General features: G+C 47.2%; 1 protein-coding gene across 5 annotated transcripts; it reads left to right on the top strand.

The window, feature by feature from the left end:
- Positions 1-6,148: 6,148 nt before the first annotated feature.
- PLPBP (pyridoxal phosphate binding protein) lies at positions 6,149-16,052 on the top strand (the record flags this gene model as incomplete). Of its 5 annotated transcripts, XM_079726829.1 has the most annotated exons (9): positions 6,149-6,247; positions 6,549-6,698; positions 8,279-8,386; positions 8,465-8,500; positions 8,999-9,074; positions 12,210-12,344; positions 14,016-14,158; positions 14,957-15,055; positions 15,918-16,052. In XM_079726829.1, 9 exons carry the CDS (start codon positions 6,149-6,151, stop codon positions 16,050-16,052), a joined length of 981 nt encoding a protein of 326 aa, XP_079582955.1. The 5 variants fall into 5 exon arrangements, with proteins under 5 accessions (XP_079582955.1, XP_079582958.1, XP_079582957.1 ...); XM_079726832.1 differs by lacking the exon at positions 6,549-6,698 and having other exon boundaries at positions 8,471-8,500; XM_079726831.1 differs by lacking the exon at positions 6,549-6,698.
- Between the last annotated feature and the right edge of the window lie 7,670 nt (positions 16,053-23,722).

Genomic DNA, 23,722 nt, shown 5'->3' with positions numbered 1-23,722 from the left:
GGGGACTGGTTCCAGGGCACTCCCCCCCACCCCATACCAAAATCCGTGGATGCTCAAGTCCCTTATATAAAATGGCCTAGTACAGCTGCCTCTGTATCCGCGGGTTCCACATCCACAGATACAAAGGGCCGGCTATATTGATCTGAAAAAAGTAGATGTTTTATAAAGGATCTGTTGCAGTTTCTATGGGTCTCTATCTTTCAACACAGATAACTTCACCATTTATAAACAGTGAAAGTAAGATCTTCATATTTACTGACTACCTATTTAAGTTTGATCGAGGATAAGTTGTATCCTGACTAGTGGTCACTCTGCATCTATGGACTTAACCACTGCTTCTTTAGTTCTATTCAGTAGAGTTCTAGCCACTATTTCAGTTGTTTCCTTTTAAAAGAGGTAATAGCCAATCATTTTGTGTTTGTATTTCCATTCCTCTCTATTTCTGCTTTTGTGCAAGCTGGTGATTGAATAGTCAAAACTAATTCTACTTGCAAAGAGCCCCGAGGGCTGAAAGACCCCCTTTGTAACTGAGAAATGATTGTTATATTAATCACTCTACAAATGATATGCTGGATTAATTGCCTTGGACTGATAGATGGAAGAACTGTTTTGGACGACTCTAAAGGTGTGATTTGATGTCTTAGTTTTATTTTCAGTCTTGCTAAATAAAATGAGTCTTTGTATTTTTTTTATTACAGTGAAATTTAGCAATAGCCAATATTAGGTTAGGTGATATAAAGAGATAAAACATTTCTGCCTAGTGAGTTAAGTCGAGCCCCCAAAATATATTCAGATGAATATCTATTCCCATTATCAATGTAGAAATAATAAACAGCTTATTTGTGAAAATGGCATAATTCTTGGTAGGTGCTACGGAGATTTATCGTAAAATACTCCATACACTGCTGCAATTCTGCTCCAAAAGAGCAGAGGTACTTTCAACTGACCCGAAATTCATTTTGATATCAATTCGGTAAGAAAGTCGCAGTCTCTATCTGGGAAATCTGCCCAGCCTAGAGTTGCGGAATAAAATACAGGATGCCCAGTTAAATGTGATTTTCATATAAACAACTAATAATTTTTAGTATAAGTATGTCCCAAATATTGCATGAGACATACTAAAAAAGTATTCGTTGTTTACATGAAATTCACATTTAACAGCATCCTGAACAGTTGACCCTTGAACAACACGGGTCCACTTTTACGCGGATTTTTTTCAATAAACACATACTACAGGACTATTCAATCTGCGGTTGGTTGGCTTCGCAGATGCAGAACCACAGATACGAGGGCCTGCTATAAAGTTATAGGCAGGTTTTCGTCGATGCCAGCCCGGGTCAGTGCCTCTAACACCTGCATTGTTCAAGGATCAACTGTATTTTTATTTGCTAAATCTGGCAACCCTAGCCCATGCTTTCTCAGGTTTTTCAATGGTGCTCCCAAACTTTCTTTGTTGGTTGGAGAGCCCAACACAAATACTATGGATTTACAATTGAAACTTAAGAATGTAGTTTCTAGAGTTAGACTGCCAAGATTCAAATCCCTTCTCTATCACTTCTTAGATGTATGGTCTTGAATAAATTCTTTAACCTGTCTGAGCCTCAGTTTCTTCATCTATAAAAAGGGTTGAGTGGATGAAATGAAAACGCATGTGAAGGGGTTAGCACAGTGCATAAGTGTTCAAAAATAACTTATTTTCAGTCATCTGGAAAAACAGGCTAGAAAACACACAGGTAACTAAGTGGGAAATCAAACAGATGTGATAACATGGAATAAGATTACAGGTAGGATAGCACATAGAGGAAGAGGGGAACAACACTGCAATTCAGCAAACGCAGTGTTGAGGATTCGTACTTCCAGCAATGCAGTAGATAGGTAGAAAATTAGCCAGTTTGGCCCTGTTGAAATTAATTGCCCACTTCTGGGCTCCAATTAAAAAAAAAAAAAAAAAAAAAAAAAGGACTTGTAGAGTCTAGAAAGAAAAAATGTTAAAACCCAAAGAAAAAAAGTAGTTAAAAACTAAATCTCGTGGGTTGACCCCAGAAAAGGCAGAAGGGGAGTTTAGCAACTTCACTTTTATAAAACTTGCATCATTGTACAACACAGGGAATATAGCCAATATTTTAAAATAGGCATAAATGGAGCATAACCTTTAAAAACTGTGAATCACTATATTGTGCACCTGTAATGTATAATATTGTCCATCAACTATACTTCAATTTTTTTAAAAAAGTTGTGGGGTTTCCCTGGTGGTCCAGTGGTTAAGACTCCACACTTCCACTGCAGGGGGCACGGGTTCGATCCCTGGTCAGGGAACTAAGATCCCGCCTGCCTCATGGCACAGCCAAAAAAAAAAAAAAAAAAGGTTGCATCATGGTCAGCTAGATAGTCTAGCTCAGAGACCAAAGAAGAGGAAATGGGCTCGCAGAATAGAGCATTTTGAAAGATTTTACTTTAAGACTGGCTAAAATTTGAAATAGGGAGAAATGGTTATCTGCAAATAGAAAATAAATCCAGGGATTATCACATATAACATTTTCTTCTCTGATAGTCTTGGGGAGATTCTGTGCTGTTTGGGATGGTTTAAATGTCATCCTCTCTATATGAAGGATCAAATGATCTCTAAAGGTCCTCCCCAGGTCTAGGGTTCTAGAATCTATATTGACATTTCAAAAGCCAAATGTGACAGCATGTTTGCTGAGGGATTGCTGTCATGGCTTCTCTACCTGAATTCATTTAAACTGGAACATGGGCATTATTTTTCCATTTCTCTTCAGAGCCAAGTAACCAGGCAACAGTAATTTTTTATTATATTATCTTTTTTTTTTAATCCCCCTGAAAGAATCACAGTAAACTCAAAAGGAAACTTTTTTATTTTTTTTTGGCCGCATCGCGCAGCTTGTGGGATCTTAATTCCCGACAGGGATGAAACCCACGCCCTAGGCAGTGAAAGTGCAGAGTCCTAACCACTGGACCGCCAGGGGATTCCCTAAAGGAAATAATTTTTAAATCCATAAATGTTTTTCTCATAATTCAGGGCCTTAGACTACAGAGGTGAATATTTTAAAAGTTTGATGGCATTTATGGTGAGTAAGTATACTAGATTTTTATAAAATTGTTTATGAAACCGGTTCCTCTGGGTATTTGGCTTTCTCATCTCTTCTTTGTCCTTGCAAACTGTTGGAGCAATTTAAAGACAATTACTAGGGATGAGGTGATTTCAGACTTGCATTTTTCAAGGATTAAGTAGTATGGAAGGATGAAAGGTTAAATTAGATGGTTGATGTCCCAGGAAGAGGAAGAAACTAAAAAAGAAAATAAAGAGGAAAAAGTGGAATAAAATTCATTCAAAAGTACAGCTAAGATGTTAAAAAAAAATTGGAAAATGGGAAATGATAATGAGACTGGGGTCCCCATGATCTTTTTGCCTTTATTTCCATTTTTATAAGGTCATAGAATGTTAGAGATGAAAAGTATCTTAGAAGTGAATCCACAATAAATCCTGTCCTACTCATCTTGGTCTCCCCTGGTTCCTTTACAGAGAAAACGTCTCAATAAATGTTGACTAATGTCAAGGGGCTAGTGTTCATTGAACACTTGCTTTGGGGAGCACTCTGCTAAGTGTGTGTCACATGCTACCTTGACTGATCCTTACTGCAAGTCTGAAGGAGATATTGACGGACTCCATTTTATAAATGAAAAACTGAGAAGTTCAGTTACTTGTCCAAGATCACAGTTTAGTGATGAAACCAAGGTTCAACTTGTGTCAGCCCTATGCCCACCACCACCCAATCTTGCCACCACTATCCTTATTAACTCGAAAGCTTAAATCACTCTTCTGATACTTTTTAGGGAGCCACACTCACATACACCATTGGGGTGGGGAGGCTGACCTTGTAATTCAAAGAAATGACCTGACCTATTAAATGAAGCTACTTCTACTTATTGACATAGTGAGCTCTCACCTGGATTATACATCCCTTAGTTCTGTTAAGTAGTTATGGTTTTTAAAATGTTGTCTAAATAGCATATCCGTTTAAGTATGTCATGCTCACCCAATCCATCTGCTATACAGCCCTTCACCATGATCCCCATCACTGTAATCCCTTTGTTCCTTCCACCACTGACTGCCTGCCGGCTAGCGCCTTCGAACCTTGCACCTCTACCACAAGCATCTATTAGTATATTCACACCATGAAGAGTTAGTCTAGTCATTTTTTAATCTTTATCACTTTGGCAGGAGTAGAAATTATCAAGTCCAGAGACATTTTACTTGAACACAATTACTGCAACCCTAGTTTACAGGTAACCCAGTTTTGTGTTCCTGGTAGATGGAAATTTCCCCAAAAGAAGTCCTTGATGACAAAGACCCTAGGTTCTGCTCAAAGTGATTTTCCCAGAGCAGACATGTGAAATTTTATCTCAGTTCCCAGGGTCTGGGAAGACGGTGAGAGAAGAAAGTACGAACGTTGCCCTTTCTTTCCAGAAGGCTCGAAGTAAGCCCAGTCACCTCAAGACAACATGGAGAGCAAACTTTAGCCCTTTCTCCAACGTAATAGCATCTCATTCATGAAGCTGAATTAATGCTTGAGAGTCTTTCAACAGTACAGCAGTACAGCCAATAATGTTTTCCACAACAAAATCCATCTCTACTTGCCTCAGCACCTACCATTTCACCATCCGACTATTAAACTCAGTATTTTACTGCGTTAATCTTTTTATTTATTTATTTATTTTTGGCTGTGTTTGGTTTCTGTTTCTGTGCGAGGGCTTTCTCTAGTGGCGGCAAGCGGGGGCCACTCTTCATCGCGGTGCGCGGGCCTCTCACTACTGCGGCCTCTCTAATTGCCGAGCACAGGCTCCAGACGCGCAGGCTCAGTAGTTGTGGCTCACGGGCCTAATTGCTCCGCGGCATGTGGGATCTTCCCAGACCAGGACTCGAACCCGTGTCCTCTGCACTGGCAGGCAGATTCCCAACTGCGCCAATAGGGAATTCCCTAGTGCGCTAATCTTTATATCGTTTGGCTCCTCATCCTGTTTGTGATCTTCACATGGCCCAGAGCTACACACATAGGAGACTCAAGAACTGGGCTGAATGTGTGCGGAGCCCACACTGGACTGTCTAAAGCTGCCTGTGCTCTCCTCCCAGAAGGCGGCACCTGCCACCGGGGGGGACTGCGGTGTGGACAGTCCGAGTTGAGGCTTGTCGTCCAAACTATACACAGGGTTTTGTAAATTAAGTATCAATACAATAAGAATTCAAAGATCTCATTAAGTTTTTCCATTGGTTACATATTGAAACCTTACTCTGGATATATTGGGCTATATAAAATGTTATTTTTTTAATGTGCCTATTAGGAAACTTTAAATTACATATGTGTCTTGCACTGGGGCAGTACTGGGCTAAAGGATGACCAGAGGGAAAAAACCGTACATTTGAATCCTGCCATGTTCTTTGCCGTTTTCTTTTACTTATTTATTTATTTTTGCGGTACGCGGGCCTCTCACTGCGGGGGCCTCTCCCGTTGCGGAGCACGGGCTCCCGACGCGCAGGCTCAGCGGCCATAGCTCACGGGGCCAGCCGCTCCGCGGCACGTGGGATCCTCCCGGACAGGGGCACGAACCCGTGTTCCTTGCATCGGCGGCGGACTCTCAACCACTGCGCCACCAGGGAAGCCCTGCAGTTTTCTTTTATATCTCTTAACGGTTCCTCCTGAGAATCATCTGAGATAAAAGGCATGTCTCCCGCCCCAGCAGCTTCTCCTGCTGATCCGCGAGCAAAGGACCCCGGGAAGAGGACCTCGGGCACAGGCCACGTTTTCTCAGTCCCTTCGGTTCCGCGGGGGCGGCAGAGACGGCGGACGCAGAAGGCCCGCCCCGCGGCCCGGGAACTACGCCAGCAGCGCCTCCGCACCCAGGAGCCCCGCCGGGCTTCCGCGGCGACCTTCCCAAGATGGCGCCGCCGCGGGGCCGGGGCAGGGGCCGGGGCCGCCGGCCGCACCGTCCCCGTCCCGCCCCGTGCTGACGATTGGCTGAGACGACTCGCTGGTGAGCGGTGATTGGGCACACGGAGACGTGAGCTGGGCGGGACCGGAAGAGGTCTCAGCCTGGGGAGTGGGGGTCCGGGCTGGACGTTAGGCCCTGGGGGATGTGGAGAGCTGGCAGCATGTCCGCGGAGCTGGGGGTCGGCTTCGCCCTGAGGGCGGTGAACGAGCGCGTGCAGCAGGCGGTGACGCGGCGGCCGCGGGTGAGGAAGGGGACCGCGTGGTGGCGGTGGGCGGCCGCTTTGAGGTGGCGGGGGTGGGGGTAACACCTGCGTGTGAATGGGTCGTCACAGTGACGCAGAGGGGTCTCCCGGAGGGGCGGGACCAGCCCGCCGCCTTGGCATTGGTGCGGGTTGCAGAGCCCCCAAAAGGCTAGCGAAGGGGCTCCTCTGCTTCCGTCAGGTTTTCTGGAGGTTGGCTTGGTCGGAGCAGAAGGTGTCGGTATCCCGGGAAAATGACCAGTCTCCAGGCAGCGCGATCATTGTCCATCCCGCTTCGTGTTAGGGGTCAGCAGCCTTGGCGGATGGGAGAGGGGCCGGGCCTGTGCCCAGAGGCTGCAGGAGAAGACGTCCACTACCAGAGCAGCCAAAGGAGGCCGGGTCTGCCGGAGATCACGTGTGTGGCAGCGTCTCAGCTAGTAGATGCTCAATAAATGTCAGTCCCCCCACCCGCCTCGCTGGCGCAGGACAGGGTGGATTGGCCCGACTTGGGAGGGAGGCACCAGAGCTGCACTTGCGCGTTTGGGGCAGGAGGGAATTGACCTCCAATCCCAAGCAGTTTACGGGGAGATTTTTTTTTCCTTGTATATATTTCCTCTCCTGTTGGAAGTTCACTAAACCAAAGGTCAATATCTTCCCCTCTCAGGGCAAGTTTAAGCTGAATTGTGTGGAGTGAGACAGGCTTGAATAGAGAGGTCAAAGTTTTCTCTGATGAAGCATTTATGGTGTTAGAGCTCAGAATGCTGGCCTGGAGACAGAAGACCTGTATTAGTGTAGCCTTTACTTGGCTGTTACTTAGACGTTACCTTGAACAACTTAACTGCTCGGGCTGTCAGTTTCCTCATATGTACAGGCAATGGAACGCTCTAAGCTCCCTTCCAGCATTAATTTTTTGTGATTCTCCAAGAAAAAGCTAGAGATTCCACTAATAAATAATCACACTAGGGGGTGCTCCCAGCATAACTCTCAGGCAGATGGGCTGCCTTTTCCACTTTTTTCTCTAGAAACTGTCAATTCATCAGCATAATCCTAGGAGTTATGACATGGTCTCAAAAGGTTGGCAGTGCAGCCCTCAGGAGGAAGGGGAAACTCTTTGCTAATCATTGTAACTTTTCAGGCCCTTTGGGAACTCTGTGATTCTGTAAAATACCAGAGGGTGATGGGGTACATGAAAACTGAGCCATATGGGGATAAGTGAATCTCTTCCCTGTGTGGATTTGGTTACAGCAGAGTCCAGGGAAGCCGTGCTCTTTATGTAACGGCCATGACAGGGGGGTCAGATAGGTCTAATCCTGAGTCCAGAGCCTTCTGTGTCCTTGCCTTAGTTCTGCCGCTGGTTCTTGATTAGATTGTACAATAAGTTACAGAGTTGCCCTAAGCAGGTAGCTTTTGAGAGTGCCTGTGGGCAATATTGATAATTACACCAGGACCCAGATGAGTTTCCAAGACTGTTGACCTCGGGATTTCAGAAGCCAGAAGTGGCCTCCCTTCTAGTCAGAGAGCATTGCCTTCTCTTGACAAAGTGATTCTTTTTTTTTTTTTTTTTTTTTAATTTTTTTTTTTTTTTAATTTTTTTTTTTTAGACAAAGTGATTCTTAAACCTCCAACCTTGGCACGCAAGAGACTCATCCAGAGAGCTTGATTTAAAGGAGATTCTCAGACTCCAGACTGAGATTCAGATCCAGTGGGTCTGGAGCAGGACCCAGGGGATGCTGATACTGTCGGTCAAAGACCAGGCTTTACGGAAATCCTGCTCTTACTTACCTGCCCAGCTCTCCTGAGAGGTCTTCTGCTATCTAGCAGAAGGTAGCTAGCGTATTAGAGTTAGATGCCACGCATACAAAAGACATTTGATCAACATCATTTGATACTGATCTCCCTGCAGTATTGGAAAAATGGATCTTCCAGAATGCCAAGTTAAAGATCTCTGCCAGTCTCTTCTACAGGATGTCCTACAGGGCTTATTGGGATAATATTCCCAACCATTGATTCATCTGGGTCTTTTCCTCTTGGCAGGAACTCCCAGCCATCCAGCCCCGGCTAGTAGCAGTCAGCAAAACCAAACCTGCAGACATGGTGATCGAGGCCTACAGTCACGGGCAGCGCACTTTCGGGGAGAACTATGTAAGAGCCCTTTTCCACACTGCCCTCGGAAGAGTCACGCATGCCAGGCTTCTGACTTGTTCTGTTTTTACCCTTTAGGTTCAGGAACTGCTTGAAAAAGCATCAAATCCTAAAGTAAGTGGAATCTGAATTCTTTAGTTTGGATCTCAGTCTTGGCTGTTCGGTTGAAAATTAGACCCACATCGGTGGTTGAGTTTTAGAGCAGGAGGTTGGGCTGGCGGTAGAAATGTCTGTGTTCACCTTGAGCCCTAAACATTTCTCATCTAGATTTTCTTTCTTTCTTAAGACCATAGTTTTCTCCTTTGTGGCTTTTTGAAAATGGTGATTTTTAGGAGCTTGCTGTAATCTTGGATCCTTTTGAGATTTGAAAGCTTTAATCAGTTCATTCTTAATGGGCAATATCTGAAAGAAGGAGAGAGTTGATGGGAACAAGGAAGAGAAATGGAACAGAAGCCTTCAGTTTTTCTATAAGGATCCTTAACAGCCTGACCGAAGATGACAGTAGTGGTTTATTGCATAGAGGGGAAAGGTCAGAAGGCAGCGTGCAAGGTATGTGGGCGGGCAAGGCCTCCGCACAGTGTAAGTCAAACACGGTCACCTCTTTCTCTTCAGATTCTGTCTTCGTGTCCTGAGATCAAATGGCACTTCATTGGCCATCTGCAGAAACAAAATGTCAACAAGTTGATGGGTAAGATAAAACTCTAAATACGAAAACACAATTTTTTCGTCATTGTATCACTTACAGTACCTTCTGTGGAAGAGAGAAGATTTTAGAGTAGTCCTGATTCACCATTTGTGCTTTGGAGTTTCTTTTGGGAAAGAAATCTTAGTTCTTTTTTCAGTTTTTTTTTTTCAGTTGAAGTATAGTTGATTTACAGTGTCGTGCCCATCTCTGCTGTACAGCAAAGTGACTCGGTTATGCACATATATGCATTCTCTTTTTATATTCTTTTCCATTATGGTTTATCACAGGATGTTGAATATAGTTCCCTGTGCTGTTCAGTAGGACCTTGTTGTTTATCCATCCTGTATATAATAGTTTGCATCTGCTAATCCCAAACTCCCAGTCCATCCCTCTCCCTCCCCCTCCCCCTTGGCAACCACAAGTCTGTTCTCTGTGTCTGTGAGTCTGTTCCTGTTTTATAGATAGGTTCATTTGTGCCATATTTTAGATTCCACATATAAGTGATATCATATGGTATTTGTCTTCCTCTTTCTGACTTCATTTAGCATGATCATCTCTAGTTGCATCCATGTTGCCACAAAGGGCATTAGGAAATCTTCGTTCTTGATATAAGGGAAAACGTCATGTAAGAAAAGAATGAACTCACAATTGACTGGGTAATATATACTTGGAAACCTACCCTACCTCACATTAGGTATTTTTTGGTGGTCTTTGAAATAAATTATAAGGAATTAATAAAGTCCATAACATTTTTCAGCTGGCAAAGGAGACACTTTTGTCCTTCTCCCTTTAAATGAAAGGCTACAGTAAATAAAATGCAATAATATACAATACTACAAGTAAAGTATATAATAATAAAATACAGTATACAGTAACATACAGTAAATAAAGTAAAATAAAGAATTAACTATAGAAAGACTTAACTGCGTGAAAATGACAGGTGGAGATCTTCCTGAATAACTGAATACTTATTTCTCTCAAGGTGTCAAAATTAAAGTAACCTGTATTTATTTTTTAAAACAGCCTTATTGAAGTATAATTGACATACAATAAATTGCACATATTTAATTTGATAGGTTTTGACATATGTTTGCACTTATGAAACCATCACAACAATTGTGGTCTTAAACATATTCAGAATGGCCATCATCAAAAATTATACAAATAATAAATGCTGGAGAGGGTGTGGAGAAAAGGGAACCCTCCTGCACTGTTGATGGGAATGTAAATTGATACAGCCACTGTGGAGAACAGGATGGAGGTTCCTTAAAAAACTAAAAATAGAACTACCATACGACCCAGCAATCCCAACACTGGGCATATATCCAGAAAAGATGAAAACTCTAATTTGAAAAGATACAAGCACCCCAGTATTCATAGCAGCACTGTTTACAATAGCCAAAACATGGAAGCATCCTGAGTGTCCGTCAACAGATGAATGGATAAAGAAGATGTGGTACCTATATACAATGGAATATTACTCAGCCATAAAAATGAATGAAATTCTGCCATTTGCAGCAACATAGATGGACCTAGAGATTATCATACTAAGTGAAGTAAGGCTGAGAAAGACAAATATATGCTATCACTTATATGTGGAATCTAAAAAAAAAAAAAAAAAGGTACAAAGTGAACTTATTTACAAAACAGCATCAGACTCACAGACAGGAAACAAACTTATGGTTACCAACGGGGAAAGGGGTGGGGGAGGGATAAATCAGGACTGTGGGATTAACAGATACACACGACTGTGCATAAAATAGATAAACAGCAAGGCCCTACTGCATAGCACAGGGAACGATATTCAGTACCTTGTAATAACTTTTATGGGAAAAGAATCAGAATATATGTAACTGAATCACTTTGCTCTATACCTGAAACTAACACAATATTGTAAGTCAACTATACATCAATTTAAAAAGAAGAATGCAAATAAAGTGATTAGCATATTACCTGGGGATTTCAGTGTTTCATAAAAGTCAGCTGCTGATGTTGCTTCTGTCTTGTTTTTTATCTGAGGCAAGACTAAATGCATCTTTGGGAAAGAAGTTGGTTTTGATGACAGCTAAGTGTCTCCCTTAGCTGTCAGTGGTCATCCTGATGTCCTTGTTGAATAAGAGCATCCCCATCCCAGGAAGTTTAAAGACATGGAGATATCAGGCCCAGGGAACACTTCAGCTTTCACTGTTGAACCTTTCCTTATTGTCATCTTGGCCTGTTTCTCTCAGTTTGAACTGAGATTTAATCAGATCAAGCCTGCCAGTCATAATCTCTACAATTACCAGCTTCTTTTTTTTTCACTGTTTATTGTTTTTTTAATTTTTATTTTTTTATTGAAGTGGTTGATTTTCTTTTTTTTTTTTTAATATTTATTTATTTATTTTTGGCTGCGGCAGGTCTTAGTTGCAGTGTGTGGGCTTCTCTCTAGTTGTGGCGCTCAGGCTCCAGAGCGCGTGGGCTCTGTAGTTGCAGCACGCAGGCTCTCTAGTTGTGGTGCACGGGCTCAGTAGTTGCGGCGTGTGGGCTTAGTTGCCCCACGGCATGTGGTATCTTAGTTCCCTAACCAGGGATCGAACTCACGTCCCCTGCATTGGAAGGTGGATTCTTAACCACTGGACCACCAGGGAAGTCCCTAAGTATAGTTGATTTTCAATGTTGTGTTAGTTTCAGGTGTAAAGTGAAGTGATTAAGATAGATAGATAGATAGATAGATAGATTCTTTTTCAGATTCTTTTCCCATATAGGTTATTGCAAAATGTTGAGTATAGTTCCTTGTGCTATACAGTAGGTCCTTGTTGGTTATCTGTTTTATATACAGTAGTGTGTATATATTACTCCCAAACTCCTAATTTATAAACTATCAGCTTCTTGAAGCTTATGGATGGATACGTGTGCCGCCTGATCGTAGCATGTCATCACCTCCCTTTCTTTATTCGTGTTTTCCGATTAGACAGCAATGGGCTGACATTCGAACTTAATATCTAGTAAACTGTCGCATAAGTCTTAGCAGAACTGAGACTTAACTGTCCTTTTCTTTTCCTGGGAAATTATTTTGCTGTCTACCAAGAAAAGCTTTGTGGTGTGTTGCTTGCTGCGGTCAGGTGAGTGAAGAATGACCTGGCCTCTTTCTCGTTACAGCTGTCCCCAATCTCTTCATGCTGGAAACAGTGGATTCTGTGAAGCTGGCAGACAAAGTGAACAGCGCGTGGCAGAAAAAAGGTTCTCCCGAAAGGTTAAAGGTTATGGTCCAGATCAACACCAGCGGAGAGGAGAGTAAGTGACCAGACCTGGACTGCAGACTTTTCTCCCCTTAGGATGGTTGTACCTCAGGAAGAATGGCAGGCCTAGGCATCTGATACCTAAGGTTACAGAAAGAAGTCACAGGCCTTTAAGGAAACTGTTGTATGTAGGGTCTCGGCACAGTGACATCCAAACCTGTCCACGTGTACTTCTTTAATACATCGTGGTTTGTCATTTCTTAATTTTTGAGGAGGTGGGCAGGGGGAATCGAGCAGGGCATTGTGACTTTGACCCTGAAAATTCTCCGAGGTCACCACCCCTCCTGAAAGAGATGGCAGTCTTACATGTATAATACTTCTCAGGACCTAACAAAACTGTTTAATGTTACATTAGGAGAAAATCGAAGAAATATCACTGTGAGTACCAATCAGTGAATATGTTTATGGGGCTTGGGTTAACAATGTAAAATAGTAAACCGAACCTGGGCTCTGAAATCAGACAGACCTGGAGTCTGAGCTCCACCACTTGCAGCGTTGTAACCTTGAGTAACGTACCTGACCTCTCTGCACTTCACTGCCTTATCTGGCAGTGCAAGCAGGGCAGTACTCCCAAGGGTGTTGTGAGGCTTGAACGTGGAAATGGAGGTAAAGCTGTTGCTATAGAGCCCTGAGCGTCTTACCTGTTAGCTGTTTGTTAAGAATAAGTGTTTACAGACCAGTCATTTGCCTACAAAGCTGAGGCTGAAGGAACAAGCATGGGGCCTGGAAACAGTGGATTCAGGAGTCAGGCTACCTGGATCCACATCCCAGTTCCACATTTCCTGGTTGTGTGACCTCGGGAAAGGTACTTGGTCTCCCAGTGCCTCAGTCTCCTCCTCTTTAGAATGGAGAAAGTAAGAGTACTTACTTCATCCAGTTACTGCATTAAACGAAAAGCTCTAAGGACTTGGCACATGTGCCTGGCACAGAAGTGTTCAGTAAATTTTAACAATTATCGTTACATGTACATGTACCTAGATTCTACATTACATTATCAATATAGGTAAATCTGAAATTGACTCCAGGTCAAGTCTGTTACATCATTTCTTGATCAGTGGCTATCATTTGCCCTAATTAAAGATTGGTGGATTGTTAGCATCTCCATTTGTTAACTTAGAGAAGGACAGTATCCATCCTTATAACTGTATAACAAATAATCATTTGCTGCAGATTCCTCCTCTGGTTGTTAATTCGCAAGCTCAGTTAAATTTTGCAAGTTATAGTCAAAACTATGTAATATATACTTCATTTTTTATTTTTTTACAATTCTACTAATAAATTAATAAAATGGTAGAAATACCAGATTTGGAAAAATAATTCTCAGGTTAATCTGACATTTTGGCGATGGGAATCTTCTTGGTGTGTCAAGAAAAGCAGTGTTCTTTCTTCTCCTTCTACTCTAGCTGTTCTCAGATGCTGAGGTAGAATAAAGAGAATCCAGTTTAGAGCTTGAGAAACTCAGAACCAGGTCAGAAGGGGAGTAACACACACGGAGACCTCAGTGTAAAGTCACTCTCTCTCGGTCTTGAGGACAAGTTCTTCCAAGAAGTCCTCTTGTCTGAGAGCCACCCCCTCTGTCATAAGGAAGGGATGAGAAAGGGGCTCTCCTCTGGCTTCTTGGAACATCTTGGTGTGTTCTGTGTGTCTTCTGTTTCCTTTTGTGAAGGCAAACACGGCCTGCCCCCTGCAGAGATGGTGGCCGTGGTGGAACACATAAACGCCAAGTGCCCCAGCCTGGAGTTCGTGGGGCTGATGACCATCGGGAGCTTAGGGCACGATCTTAGTCAAGGACCAAACCCAGACTTCCAGGTACTCGGGGCCCGGGGTGGGGCGCTGCTCACGTGCTGAGCAAGCATCCGGGGAGGTGCTGGAGCAAGGCTGGCTGCTGCCATCAACTCCACAGACATCCCGGACGTTGCCTGTCATGTTATATTATTACCCTCTTCTGGCACTCTCCTCATACGGGACACAGAACAGGTCCCCAAACCTCCACAGACCCTTCTCGGCTCACTTTGAACCTGCCTGACACAGTCTTTAGAGAAAATGAGCTCTGACTTCCTCCCCAACGACTGACAGCTTTCTTGAAAAGGAGGAGCATTTGCTAAGAAAAAAAAAAAAAAAAAAAAACCCTTTCAGTAACTTCTGGCAATTTTTCTTAAACATTTTTTTTCTATCCTTTTAAAAAATTGTATTTTATTTATTTATTTTTGGCTGCATTGGGCCTTCGTTGCTGCGCGCAGGCTTTCTCTAGTTGTGGTGAGCGGGGGCTACTCTTCATTGCGGTGCGCGGGCTTCTCGTTGCGGTGGCTTCTCTTGTTGCGGAGCACGGGCTCTAGGCTCACGGGCTTCAGTAGTTGTGGCGCGCGGGCTTAGTTGCTCCACGGCACGTGGGATCCTCCCGGACCAGGGATCGAACCCGTGTCCCCTGCATTGGCAGGCAGATTCTTAACCTCTGCGCCACCAGGGAAGTCCACTTCTGGCAATTTTAACAGGCCTTGAAACCATGAGGAATAAAGAATCTCTGTCAGAGATGTTGAGATTTAGCCGCTTTCAGGCATCCTCAGAGAAGGCGGGGATGAATGGATGTCACACTCGTCTCTCTGTCAGGTGCTACTGTCCCTCCGGGAGGAGCTGTGCAGGAAGTTGAGCATTCCTACCGACCAGGTGGAGCTGAGCATGGGCATGTCCGTGGACTTCCAGCATGCGGTGAGTGTCCTCCCCAGTGCCCTTGGGTGCCTCAAGTTCGGGTCCAAAGGGCCCCAGCAAGAATGTGTTTTTGCTACAGAAAATACCTCATTGTAGCGTTAGGGCGCCCAGGAGTGCTGGTTCTCACCTATACTAACATCCCCAGCCCCTTCTTTTTTGAAATGAAGTGTATAGAAATTATAGCCCCACACATAATTTTTTAAATTAATTCCCTAAGTGGAATCTAAAGGAAAATAAGAAGACATTAAACTACAACTTCTTAAAAAGGCATTTCACTGTGTTCATGCTTGGGCGTGGTTATATGACAGTAAGTCATGACGAAGTAGTATGATGCCTCATCGTACGTGTAGATTCACCATGATGGCAGCAGCTCTAAGTATGTTCTGATAGGTGTGCTGTATTAACAACTCACATACGTGATCTTCTGGGGCAGTGAATAACTTGATAAAGTGTTCCAAAAATCACACTATAAACCTTCCTCCAGGTATACAGTAGTAGCTCTTGTGGAAAATAGAATATACTAAAACAATGCAAAAAACTTTGTGTTTATAAGTAAAATGGAATTAGATCCTGTGCTCAGGAGGATCTAAGCCACGCCACATAGCTTGAGACATCTTAGTCCCCTGAGCAGGGATTGAACCCGTGCCCCCTGCAGTGGAGGTACGGAGTCCTAACCGCTGGACCACCAGGGAAGTCCCCTTACTTATTTCTTAAACACCCTCTCCTGGTGAACCACTGCCCCATAGTCCTCTGCAGGTGCGTCATCGTTGTCCTTCCGAGAAGCCCCTCAAATGCGGCGCAGCTTCCGCGTCTGCTGCGTTTCATTATTTTAAACTCAGCCCTCGGTTCTCCTTTCCCACAGATTGAAGTGGGATCTACGAATGTCCGAATAGGAAGCACCATTTTTGGAGAGCGAGATTACTCCAAGAAAGCTGCCCCGGACAAGCCTGCAGCAGAGCTGAAGGCCCCGGCAGCAGAGGTGGCCCGGGCACATTGAGCAGCGGCCCAGCCCAAGGGCCGGGTCCAGGAAGACTAACTGTGCACTACTCTGGCCTTTCACTTCCACATGCCCCACGTCACAGCACGACCACACCCTCCTCGGGACCTGGAGGGAGCACGCCGATGATTATGTGCGTCGATGGAAACCATCTGACTTAGTGTCTGACACAGGAAGCTCACTTCAAGCAGTGACTTTGGATTGGATTGGAGGAATCCAGACTTTTCTGCAGAACAGGTACCTGGGCACTAGTCAGGAGTTGAGTTCAGGCTTGAACATGGCCCAGGAGCACCAACCAACCCATGAATGCCTTTCCCAGGTTACAACTTGGTGGCTAATGCCTTTAATCATCAAAGTCAGAGGGATTCCCACTTGTCACCACTTCAATAGAAAGTTCCCTGTTACCAACTTCGTACAAACCCCACTGGGCAGCCATCTCTGCTACTCCGGAGCAGCGTGGTTTCTGCCCCCAGTCTCCACCCCACCCAGTAAACGTTGGTCTCCACTCTGGAATGGCAGTACAGGTAACTTCGGGACCTGCCTTGAGTTAGTCCTCCAGACCCACATTGTGGCTGATGAGAACTGTGTCCTCGGCCACCGTGTGGTGCTGACCCTGAAAATTACAGGGCAACTAACATAAGCGGTCCTTGGGCCTTTCTAACATCCTCCTCCAGAGACAGGACTTTGAGCTTTTGCCCTGGGCCCTACGGTGATGACCATCAAATGATACGATTGTTCCGCCACCATAGTCCCCATTATGATGATTTCTTATCTCATAGCTCCCCAGATATGAAAGATTCCCTGAAAGCCAGTTCAGGCTCACAGTTTCAACAAAGCCTGGCTTTGAGGTTCCTGTTCCTGGGAGCACTTTTTAGGCATATTTATAGCCTCCCCTCACAACCATGTTTATAAGGCAGAATTTTGCAAGTCTTGACGTTAATAGAGTAGCTAGCTCTTCAAAACCCAGAAAGCACAATTCTCGGACAGTCACAACAGACAGCTGTAGTCTGGGTCGTTGTTTTCTAGGTGGCTTTTTCTTACTTATTCAAACCCCAGTCTTTAATTTTATGAAACAACTTCCATTAAGCTCCTGCCGAAATGAAATTTTGTAAAACTTAAACCATTACGATTCCTGTACTGTTTCAATCAAAGCTATAGTGTGATATTTCAGTCTATTAAATAAAAATGTGAGTTTGAATTATGCCATCTATGCCAATTACAAAGCGATTAAAAGATTTATTTTCTACATCTGGTGTAGTGAGTGAGTATAACAGGAGGGGGGCCTTGGACCCGATAGGAAGCCACTGTGCCCGTCACTGGCATCGTACAGCTTTGGAGAAGGGCTTCCTGTGGGTCACAGATACGGCCAAAGCCAGACTGCGGATGAAAGAGGGATTCTGAACTTCTAAGAGCAAGAAAGTGAAATGTTGGCATTTCAGGAACTGCAAGAATAAAGAGGTTGCCTCTTGCTGTAAGAAACTCTTAAAACTGCCTCTAGGTGGCGACATTGGCTAACCTGAGGGGCAAGCTTTGGCGCGCCACTGTCCCCAGACTACTCTGGAAGAGGCTGTCACCCAAAGTCTCACCCCTTATTTTTTTTTTTTCAAATTTGCCTGGGAGGAGGTACAGGGTAGGGGGCCCCCGGAGCCCAGGATTGCGCCCCGCCCACTGCTCACAGCATCCGCCACCTCCTCCAGGCTGCCCTCCGGGTTCTCCAGTCGGACGCTGCCGCCCGTCACCCCTTCTTTTAAGGCAGAAACAGAAGGCAGGGAGGACACGATTCTCCCAAGTGATGTGGCCGAGTCTTGCAGAGTCACAAGGTTCTTCCAGATACTGCGTTTCTTTTCGAACTCTGCTGAGGGTCCTGTGGGTGACTGTGGAACCTTTGGGTGAGAAACGGGTCTGAGCAAGAGAGCCCTCTGGCTTGTGCCTGGAAATCAAGAACAACGAAGGAGGGGAGCCCGGAGAGATGGACTCAAACCCAGATCAGGAAGGGAAACCAAAGTATGTCTGTCCGGTGTGCCCACCACAGGCCGGGACCTTTTGCAGAGAGAAAACAGAGCAAAGTTGTGACTTTGTCTTTGGTTACACGGGCCGGGCATGAGTATTCACAGATTTGCATCAAAGCCGTGACAGTATCCACAGCAGGTTTCCTGAGTGACAACAGCACGCTGTCCTGGGTCGGACCCACCCAGGCAGCCTCTGTGACGATCCTGTCAACCTCCGGCCCTGCTCTGCCGGGTGCAGACACTCAGAGGCTCCCAGTAATCCATCAGGAAGTCCTCTGGAAGTTCCTCACAGATTCATTGCATCTCTTAACAAAGCAACCTCCTGGTAGTCAAACTGCACTCCTCTCCCCCCTTTTTTAATCATTCATGGCACATAAAGCACCATCCCCTACATCCGCTCGTATTGCCCTCACGGCAGCTGGTAGGGTGATTTAGGCTGCTGGGCGGCGTCCCTTCGCAGACGGCACAGAGGCCCAGAGGAGGTTCAGTGTGCTCCTCGCCTGAGGTCAGAGTGGGCTGGTGGCAGGACAAGAAATAAACTCAAGACCTTTGATTCCTGTTCCAGAGCTTGGTCACCACACCACACCACACTGGTCTCTTCTGTTGTCTCAGGCTTTAATAGTTAGTAAGCGGCATATTCTTAGATTTATAAGCTTCATTTAGTTTAGGGTTTTTTTGGTTTTTGGTTTTGGTTTTGGGTTTGGGTGTTTTTTTTTTTTTTTTTTTTTTTTTGCTTTTTTGCTTTTCTCTCAGCAGTGCCACACAGCTTGCGGGATCTTAGTTCCCTGACCAGGGATCGAACCCAGGCCACCACCGGACCGCCAGGGAACTCCCTATAAGCTTCATTTAAAAGAATCTTCTTACCATGATAGAAATGTATGTTTTCCAGCCTGCAGTCGTTGTTGAGAACTGACACATCTTGATGCAGAACAAACTTTGAAACCACAAGTAGAGGGGATGAGAAGGAAGGAGAGAATTAAACGCAGCCTGAGTGGAATCAGCCTTCCCCTTCTTTTACCCTATTTCCCCCCCAACAGATTCAAACTGTGCCACAGGCTGCAGGGCTCAGGGTGTGCCGGACTGTATCCTCCTGCCCCCAGGCTAGATGGGCGGTGAATTGTGTTCCCCAAGGCTGGGCCGGGAGGAAGGAGGTCAAACGGGAAGTTCTGAAAATCCAGGACATCTAGTTCTTCAGACAAGAAATGGCCCTGGGCTTCCCACCACAGCACTGGAGGAGGAAGGCCTCGCCCCCTGTCCCTGGAGGGCTTCTATGAGGATGGATGTGCAGTGGTACAATTGAACTGATTTGCTCCGGGAACTGCGGCTGTCTTTACCATGAAATCAGTTGAATGCTATTACATCAGCCTCGTGACTAAGAGCGAAAGAATCCAGCCGTCCACGAGACGTTTTACTAATCTGCTCCCCCCTCAAGAAGCTTGTTTGAGGTAAAGAGAGGGTCCTTCTTTCCCACCCACGTTGCTCCCACCACATCCAGCAGCACCCAACCTGCTCCCAGTTTGTAGATACTTGGGCTGCGTGTGGCTGAGAAGCTATTCACAAGGTAGAGTGCTCCTAGAAGCACCTCAAGGTCCCAGGGGACCTCAGAACACTCTTTTTTCTATCAACTGCAGCACAGTGAGCTGACATGGCACGCAGTGGGGACAGAGGTGAGGGGTGTTTTCGGCAACACTCTTGTATTTAAAATGAACACAAGCTCCGGCTCCTGATTTGAGACCACAAAGGAGCAGAAGTCATCCTTGGAGTGCCGACGGCCTTCTAGAAGGTTCTTTCCGTGAGCTGGCTTACTGCGCTCCTGCTGGCGCTCCCCTACCCCTGCACCAGCAGAGGCACGCCGCTCCCCAGCTTCAGAGCTAAGCTTGACCCAGCTGCCAATCTCCAAAATAAAATCAATGTGTGACCTTATTCACCAGCTGTACCGAAGAAACTAACTCAAACTAGGGCCAACTTTGAAGCCAAAAAGGGAAGATGAGAAGTTGGGAGAGAGAGAGAAAGAGGAGGGGGGAAGAAAAAACTTGGCTGGACATGAAAGGTGTCTTGTCTGTCTGTTCCCCATTAGGCGCAATTCTCTTGCAATCTGCAGCCTCGACATAATTCTCTTGACCAGAAACTCTCCAGAGAGATAGTGTCAGAAGGAAAAACAAACAGAATAGCGTCTCTGACAGCAAAGTCACTTAAAAACCTATTTGGGGGTGGGAATAGGGGGAGAGATGTCAGCTCTTAGGAGAGGGCGCTCCTCAGCAGGCCACATGCGGAGGACCACTCGCCCTGGGACAGACAGGCACAGGAGGGGGTGCCCAGGAGAGAGCTGGTGGGGAAGCGAAACCCCAAGTCCTCTGCCCTCCCAGCCCCTCTGATGCCACACGACCCACCTTGCCTGGATTTCTCAACTGTGCACTCAACACAAAACCCCACGGTGCTGGGCTTTGCACAGCCTGCGTTGCACTGAGAGGACTTCAGAAGGATTACCTTGGGAAAAAGTGGTCCCAATTTGTCCTAACTCCACTTCTTGTTTCTGACTGCCACTAGCAGCCAAAGGCCGAGAACCCAGCTATCCCTATAAGCTGGCAGCCAGCTACCCAGGCTGCAAGGCCTGTCCCCCGCAACCCCCTTCGACCTGCCTTTGAGCAAAGCCTTCACGTGTTCAGAGCCCCACCCTTGCCTGCAGGAGCCTGGGGGTTAGGATTCTGGAGTCGGGGCGCAGAGCAGGAGAGGGCACAGTTCTGCACGCAAGTTTCTGGGGCGGGCATCCTGTTATAGGAGAGGGCTTTTTTTTTTTTTTTAATAAGGAAGAAAAACTAATAAGAGGAAAAAAATAAGAGCTTTTCCCCTGCCTTTCGGACTTGTTTATTGCTGGGATATCTGATTTCAGCAGAGGAAGCCGGCACTGGAGCAAGGTTTTTATTGGCCGTGAGCAAGAGGCATTCAGGGTTTGCCTCTGATTCGGCTTCTCCAGAACTGGAGGTACAGAAGAGCTCTTGCTGCTTTGATGGAGCAGCTCCATACTTCGGGGTCCCCCCAACTCCCTATTTCTGCAGTAGCAACGAAAATGCCCTTTGGAGGACGACGGTGGAGCGAGGAGGACCCAGAGTGGAAGGTGGCCTCGTGCACATTTCAGAAGAGAGAGCACAATGGGGGGCAAAGGTTTAAGAAGTTCTGGAATTGGCTCCAGGGCTGTGCTCTCCGCCCCCCTTCCCCCAAGTGGGGACCTGGAGGAGGGAAGGTCTGGTTTGCATGAAAGCTCAGTGTCTCTAGCTGACGGGGCTAGGCAGGCTGCTCGGAGGGCCAGGCCTGATGGTTTCAATGTGTGGGGAAGATACAGCCAGATCTGCAGAGGGGGCCCTGCCAGCGGCACTCCTCAGCTGGGCTGGCAGGCTCTAGGGAGGGGCTGGCCAGCTGGGCCACAGGCCCTCGGGGCTGCTGCCGATCCCCCAGGGCTCTCCACAGACACCTTTGTGCCCAGACGGCAGCCCTTTGGTGTCTGGAGCTCCAGCCACATTGATCTACCCTCCGGAGCTGGCTTCCTGCCTCCTGCTGGCTTCCAAAGGGGGCACCTCCTCCCTCACAGAAAGAGGGGGTGTTCCTCCATTGGGGGGCCTCTGGGTGAGCCCAGCCCGCTCATTCTCTCCCTTGTTTCCTCCCTGCATCCTACATCTATCTTTCCTCCGGGTCCCCCCGCCCACCTTTCCCCCACAAACCACTGGTGATGGGAAGGACCCCGAAACTGAGGACTCTGGAGGGTCTTCGCTTTACTGCTTTAGCCATCCATGGGCAGGAGCTTGCTGCTCCGGGTCACGGGACTTTGGGGCCCGCGCGGATGGTGGAGGGCAGCCCCTCTGGCGGGAAGAGGCTTCTGCCCGGGTATGGCCCGCTTCCCGTTCCACATCTGCGACCAGAAGGTCCACAGGAGAGCCACGTCCTTCCCCTCCCCGGGCCTCACAGCATCTGTGTGTGCCTGTGTGACGGGTCGAGGGCCTGTCTCCATCACTGAGCACGTGGCCCAGCCGAGGTGGGCGCCGTCTCCGGCGCGCTCCACTCACCTGTGAGGTCCAGGCCCGCTTTGGCAGCCGCTGTGCCGTTTGGCGCTCTGAACTGAGGCCCAGGGCCTCCCTCTGGCAGGGGTGGGGAAGCGGGAACAGGGCTCTCACTGTGTCCGCTGCAAGGAACCCGGCCATCAAAAGGATTTTATGCAGTGAGTTTGGGAACATACTCCCAGGGAGAGGAGCTGCCGGAAGACGTGCAGAGGAACCACGCTGGGGCCGGGGAGTCGTGGGCGCACGCACACGCACGCACGCACGCACGCACACGCACGCACGCGCACACGCATATGCACGCACGCACGCACACGCATGGCCACGAGGCTTGCTCCAAGATTGACACCCGTCTGTCTGTGTCTGAATCCCAAATCTGGTCCTCGCCAGCCAAATTCCCTTGCGCCAAAGACTAACCCCCTTGGCGCCTTGGTTCCCTCATCTGTAAATAGGGCCTCATGGTGTCCTTGTGACCGAACCTGGCACAGCGTAGGCGCTCAGGAGGCATCAGGGACCAGCACTGGACCCAGCCGGCTGGGCTTTGCAGTCTGTTGCAATCTCCACGGAGCATCGGGGCAGAGCGCTGATGGACGGAGCAGATACGGACTGTCGGGAAAACTGCCTCCTCCCTTCAGAAATGAAACACGAGCCTCTGAGGCCGAGGAGGAAGGGGACCCTCCGACAGGCAATTAAAGCTCGGAGAGCCCGGCAAGCTTCCCTCGTGGGTCTCTCACCAAGTCCTGCTGACATAAGGAGGCTGGATGGGGGCAGTGGGAAGGCCGGCTTCCCCTTCACAGGCTGGCCGAGCGCGGACACCCAAGCCTCCCTTCCAGTCCCCCTAGCTTGAAAGGAAAGGCCCAGCTGGAGACTGGGGCACAAAAACAGCAAAATCAGCCCAGAGTGAAACCAAAACTAGACACTGGCTCACTCACTCTGGGCACCGAGGCCCTAGCCACGCACCCTCTCTCTCCGAGTGCAGCCCCTGGACAGGAGGCCCAGAGCGAGGGTCCTGCTACTGCATGTCTCCCCTCCACCCCCATGGGCCTTGCAGGGCCCCAAGGCAGCCTGACAGGTCTTAGAGAACAGAGCCCACCTCCCGCAAAGAAGCCTGACCCTGGCCTTCCAGGGAGAAAGAGAGATTGTATGTACAAAGAGGACAGGAGAGGAAAGGAGAAAGAAAAGCACAGAGAGAGGGAAAGAAGCAGAGGGAGGTGACAAGACAAACGGCGAAGGGCCGGCTCCAGAGCCCCCAGCCCCTGCCCTACGAAGGGCCAGCCAGGCACGAAGAGGACAGCTGCCGCAGGGAACTGGGGTTCCACACAAAGACTGACTTTTCCAGCAAACTGGAAATCCACTCTGCCAGGCTGTGTGTGAGTAACGTTTCTCTGAGGCTCCCCTGTGACTGGAGGGGCTTCCCACGTGCTGCAAGCGGTGGGCAGTGACCCATGGGAAGGGGGCAGTAGTTTGGGGAGAGGGCAATAGTGGCCCAGAGCATCAGACGTGGGACTCTAAGGACAGACACTGGGTGGGGAAGCTCCTGAAAGCTGGATTTGCAAACCCATGGTCACACAGAGATGCTCTCCCAGGTCCAAGGCCTCCTGCCCCAGCTGCT

Source organism: Hyperoodon ampullatus, assembly GCF_949752795.1.
Source record: "Hyperoodon ampullatus genome assembly, chromosome: 20".
In the NCBI taxonomy this organism is placed as follows: domain Eukaryota; kingdom Metazoa; phylum Chordata; class Mammalia; order Artiodactyla; family Ziphiidae; genus Hyperoodon; species Hyperoodon ampullatus.
The sequence above is the reverse complement of the archived record's forward strand: the minus strand, read 5'-3'. Positions and strand labels throughout refer to the sequence as shown.